General features: G+C 39.8%; 1 protein-coding gene across 1 annotated transcript in view; it reads right to left on the bottom strand.

Moving 5' to 3' along the window:
* Positions 1–596: 596 nt before the first annotated feature.
* The window catches only part of LOC140520197 (uncharacterized), a 59,398-nt gene continuing 53,994 nt past the window's right edge, over positions 597–6,000 (bottom strand). The window contains 1 exon segment of the mRNA XM_072633996.1: positions 597–1,567. Within this exon segment, the coding sequence (XP_072490097.1) occupies positions 597–1,567 (971 nt within the window).

Genomic DNA, 6,000 nt, shown 5'->3' with positions numbered 1-6,000 from the left:
TCATTCAGAAACTGACCACTGTGATTCAGCCAGCCTTTGAAGGGCAGGGCTGATGATCAGATGAAAACTTGGGTAAGACTTATTCAACTGGGAAAATTTAGATCTGACCTAAATTTAAAGAGTTTTTATTCTAGGTGAACTCTGGCCCATTGTATTTTTGTCAAACAGGGCTATGGGGAAGTGGATCTTTCTGGTCCAGACTGCCCCAGGCCATGGTGATCTGGACAGAAATAAGTCTCTTTGTCCAAAACTGAGTGAAGATTCATGCCTCCCCTCATTAGAATAAGTCAAAATCTCATTATAATACTCCTTCTGATTAAGTTTCAACTAATCAGAATTAATGTAGGCCTGAAGGTAACTCCCGCTTATCTAAGGAAATATAAATGTTGAAAGGTCTCCATGATTCATCTTTAGTTTGTAAGAGATAGTTAAATGACCATTGTTTTATTAATTATTAATTGGCCATAATTAAATAATTACCCAGAAATTGCGTCTCTGCAAATTTGAATTCAAGAAAATTGTACGATAATGTGATAGTGTATATAAAAAGTTTTATGGCATCATGTATCTCTCCACTATGGATTCTGTTATGTGCATCAAGTAGTGAGCTGAGTTCTGAAAGCCTTTCCACAGACTAAATTCATAAGGTTTCTCTCCAGTATGTAACTGAAAACCTTTCCACATTCATCGCATTTTTAAGATTTCTCTGCAGTATGGATTCTCTGATGTAGAATGAGTTTGAAGTTCTCTCTGAAAGCTTTACCACACTGATTGCATTCATAAGGTGTCTCTCCAGTGCGGATTCTCTGGTGTACAGTAAGACGCCAGTTTCTTCTGAAAGCCTTTCCACACTGATTACATTCGTAAGGTTTCCCTCCAGTGTGGATTCTCTGATGTGAAGAAAGAGTGGAGCTCTCTCTGAAAGCCTTTCCACACTGATTACATTCATAAGGTTTCTCTCCAGTGTGGATTCTCTGATGTGAAGAAAGAGTGGAGCTGTCTCTGAAAGCCTTTCCACACTGATTACATTCATAAGGTTTCTCTCCAGTGTGGATTCTATGATGTGTAGCTAGAGTGGAGCTCTTTCTGAAAGCCTTTCCACACTGACTGCATTCATAAGGCTTCTCTCCAGAGTGGATACGCTGATGTTCCGCAAGATTGGAACTCTGTCTGAAAGTCTTTCCACAACGATTACATTCATAAGGTTTCTCTCCAGTGTGGATTCTCTGATGTACAGCAAGACTGGAGCTGGAACTCAAAGATTTTCCACACTGATTGCATTCATAAGGTTTCTCTCCAATGTGGATTCTCTGATGCACAGCAAGAGTGGAGCTAGAACTGAAAACCTTTCCACATTCATTACATTCATAAGCTTTCCCTCCAGTGTGGATTCTCTGATGCACAGCAAGAGTGGAGCTAGAACTGAAAACCTTTCCACATCCATTACATTCATAAGGTTTCTCTCCAGTGTGGATACTCTGATGTGCAGCAAGATTGGAGCTCCTTGTGAAAGTCTTTCCACATTGATTGCATTCATAAGTTTTCTCCCCAGAAAGGATTTTCCGATGTACAATAAGATGGCCTTTAAATCTGAATCCATTTCCACAATGATTACATTCACAAGACTTCTCACCATTGTGGATTCTCTGATGTGGAGTAAGACTGGAGTTCTGTGAGAATGCCTTTTCAAGTTTATCATATACATAAGGTTGCTCTTTGGTCTCCATGCTCTGATGTACAGCAAACTACAGCTGCAACTCCCGGCCTTTCCACATCAATTCCATTCATGAGGTTTTGTCTTCCTGTGAATACTGTGATGAATAAGGAAGGATGAGTGTTCACTAAAAAGTACACCATACTCACGACACTCATGTGGTTTCTCTCCAGGAGGAATTTTTTGACAGCAAATCAGAGATGACTGTTGACTCATGTTTTTCCCACAATGAGGACAACCATAAAGTTTTTCTCCTGTGCGGATTCCATCATTTGTAGCACAGATTTGTTTTTCAGTAAAGTCACAGAGACCAGCACTCATGAGGGTTTCTTGGTGTGTTTCCTTCACAGAAATCCTTGGCTTCTTAGTAGTCTCTTTGATTCCAGATCTAATCATTCCTTCTGCAAAAAACAGACAGTAAAACATATACACAGAGACACATGTATACAGATATATAATTAGAAACCTTGCCCTCCATTGCAAGAAAATAAACTGATCTACATGATCCTTTCCCAGGTGAAGAAAAAAGCCTTAAAAGACAGAAACATGATTGTCTTAAAATGCCATTAGCTCAAATTTGCAGGATAACTTGACTTACAAAGAGCTTCACAGACAATCGTATCGGATCCGCAGAAATACCTGTGAAACTGGCAGACCCAGCATTCTTATTACAACCTCAAGTCAGGCCATGAACTCAGAATGGCTGAGTGACCTGAAAAGTATCCCTGCAGCTGAGACTAGACCACCAACCCTGCAAGTGGACATGTTCTGTCCATGGAACTAGAAGGCCCTTCTCCATGGCACTTACTTTTATTCTACCTTTTTTTAAGAAAAATTGTTTTCTTTTAGTATATTTGACTTTTTGCTCCCTCCCTTTAAGTCTTCCTATTCTCTGAGACAAAATATATTGAAATTACACCAATTCATAAGCCTAGAATGGGTTTTTAAGTTGAAGGGAAATGAAGAGTCAATCAGTGTGGTAACCTTCTCTATTGCCTTATTTTAAGAAAAAGCCATGGCACCTACCAACCTGGAGCAATTACAACTCTGATGAGTCAACAGCCAGCAACACTGGACCAGAACCACCACCAGAAAGATTAGGACTCACTGAAGGCTGGGAAATAGGTAGCTTTTACTACCAATGAAATATTTCCAAATTAAAATATGTACTGTTAAGAAGCAAAATAGTATTCTCTATGTAATATACAACAGTATATTAGAAGCATAACTTTTATATGCACTGAAAAAAGAAAATTTCAGGTGACTCACTTGCTTGCAATATTTGCTTTACCACAAGGTCTGGAACTGATTTTACAATATGGCTGAGGTGTACCTGGATTTTTTCTCATACTTGTCTTGATTTTGAATCTTCCCTAATCCTATTCTCCTTAAACTATTACTAATTTCACTCCTTGAGTTCCCCTTTATTCCAGTGTATCCCACTAAACTAGATAGCTTTCCACTCCCAAACACTCTCCTTTCCCTAGATCAGCTAAGAGCAATGTTCCTGATCTGTTGTTTCTTCTCAATCATTTCCATGTTTTGGTGACAGATTGGCAGTTCCTTGACAGTAGGAACCGGCTTTTCCTTTCCCAAAACTTGGTGAGATGCCTAGAAAACTGGAGGTACTTAATTCATGCTTATTGACTGACTACCAGGGACCATGACTGACAGCAGGCCTCAGCTTCCATCTCAGTCCCTATATTCTGGTGTCTATCTTATTTGTCAAATGCAGCTTCTGGCCCCAGCCCTGTTTCTCTCCTTTTTGCACCTTATCTCCTATTTCAGTGAACTTTCTCTAGTTCAAACCCTGATGGGACCTGACCAGGTCCATAGTGAAGACTGCAGAGACTTCTTTTAAGGCTCCTAAAGAATCTCTTACTGTGGAATACCTGGGAATTTCTACTACCCACTTCATCAGACTGAGGGTGGCTGTCAAATTCAATGAATTTGCCAAACAATTCTGCAAGAAGGGTCCAAAGATTGAGCCTTAGAGATCAAGGAAGGGACATGGATTGATGATTTAGGTAAAGCATATCCTAGGATTAATTCTAAGTGAGTGACACATAGCTAAAAATCTCTGAGAAAGAATCCCAGGTCAGGTGTTCCTGCCCCCAAATCTAGCACTTGCATTGCCCCAAGAACCAGAGTCACAGCTCTCATATACCTGCTTTCACCTCACTCACCTGCACAGCAGCTCCTCAGGCCTTCTTGTTCCAGCATCTGTGGTATTTCCCTTTCCTCCAAATAAAAAGCCAAATATTCTCTGGGAACTGGAAGCCCTAAGAATGTGGAATAAGGAATGAACATGGAGAAAAACTTATAATTGATTTCTCTTTAAGGAAAATAGTGTACATACAAAGCTGCTCCATTTTGAGAATCACTCCATCATGCTCACACATATCTGATTTATTCTTCATGCTTAATGCTTGTAATGTAAGTAACTAAAAAAAGAATGTGCCAGATCAGCATTAAGCTCCAGAAAATTAGAGCTTGATGAATCAGTTTTGCCTTTGTCTCCCATCCAACCATGAAACCTATAAAAACCTGGTTACTGTTCCTTCAAGGAATCATTGCCTTTCATGGTCAGATTCTCCTTTTGGGGAACTCAATGAATCTTAAGTCAAATTCAAATGCTTAACCAGTCCCTTATTCCTACCATGGATAGCGGCATAAGAGCAAGGAGCACAGGATGGTTCTCAGACCTCTATAAGCATGGTTTAATAGCATTTATTTCTAAGAACTTTGGGGAAAGGTGGGCAAGAAGGTCATGGAGCCAACTGAGAATAAGAAAATTTGATTATAGTGCACCTTCTTTATAGGAAGATGGCCTCATTGTAGAATTTCCATTATCTAGAAATTAGAGGCAGCTGGTAGTGCAGAGGAGAGAGTCCTGGGACGAGAATGAGGAAGGCTAGGATTTAAATCCAGCCTCAGACAAGTTACTAACTGTGTGTCTCTGGAAAAGTCACTTAACCTCTATTTGCTTCAGTTTTCTCAAATTTCAGATGGGGATAATAATACCAGCTAATAACATAATATTGTAAAGCTAACACTTAACACAACAGCTGATGAACAGCAGGTGAAGAGAAAGGCTTATTGCCCTCTGTCCTTTCCACCACCTGTACTGCATAGTGGAGGTAATTTAAAGAAAGATTAAGGACAAATGTGTGACACTTGGCACAATCAGAAACTGAGAATTATAAATTGATGCTTCTCAAAAAGGAGGATATCTGAAATAATTGGCCCATCCCAAAAAGGAAGAATGTACAAAAGAAAGCAGACTGAGCACTTTTCAGAGATTTGGCACAAAAACTTAATGTCCAGGGAGAGGTTGGGCTAATAATCCAGAAGATTAGTTATACAACTGAGATGCTTCAACACTGACCCAATCTTTGACCTCAAATTACCTAGAATTGCCAAGGGACAGCTACAGGAGCAACAACTGAACAGGTATGTTATCTTCACACAATCTACTCACCTTCTAGAGGAAAACCAGGCAGAAGGAGGACAGAAGAACACCCCATTTCCCTTCCTAGTAACTGATAAATGACCCAAAGCCAGCATGAGGGATAAATATATTGCCTTTGATAGCAGAGGGGCCAGGGGAAATGTCCTTACCCAAGGAGAGTAGGTTGTGGGCATTCTCCAGCATGACCTCCTTGTAAAACTCCTTCTGAGGGTGGTCTAAGAGGTCCCATTCCTCTGGGGTGAAGTCCACAGACACATCCTGGAATGTCACCAGCTCCTAAACCACCGAGTCACAAGATTTAGACCTGAAAAAGACTCCAGAATTCAGGCAGTCTAACCCTCATCAAGGGAGAAGAGGAAACTGACCTAAAAGTCATATCCTTGTTGAGTAAGAGAGTCAATACTTAAAACCATAGTCACTAAGAGGTCATTGAAAATTGAGAAAATTATTTGATATGATCAGTTGGAATAAACCTGAGGAATATCTTACTATGGAATCTGGGACAAATTGTCAGTGTTATGTGTGATTTTCAAAGAACTCAGGAGGAGAAAGAGAGAAATGTGAAATTTCTTCCATATTTGAACTGATAAAAACAATGTTCTAAATAATATTATGTCAGGTTTGTGAGAAGCTGGCAAGTAGAGTGTATTCTGGGGTATGAGGGGGAGAATGAATGTTTGATTAGAGGAGAGATAAGAAAAATATCTAATTACCTCGGAGCCTGAATCAAAGTTTTGTCTAGGTAAAACATGAAAACGATTCATAAGAGATACTTAATTACAACCTGGATTGAACTGAGGGAGATGACTTTTTA

This window comes from Notamacropus eugenii, chromosome 1 (assembly GCF_028372415.1).
Source record: "Notamacropus eugenii isolate mMacEug1 chromosome 1, mMacEug1.pri_v2, whole genome shotgun sequence".
NCBI classification, from domain to species: Eukaryota; Metazoa; Chordata; class Mammalia; order Diprotodontia; family Macropodidae; genus Notamacropus; species Notamacropus eugenii.
This window is presented reverse-complemented; position numbering and strand designations above follow the sequence as displayed.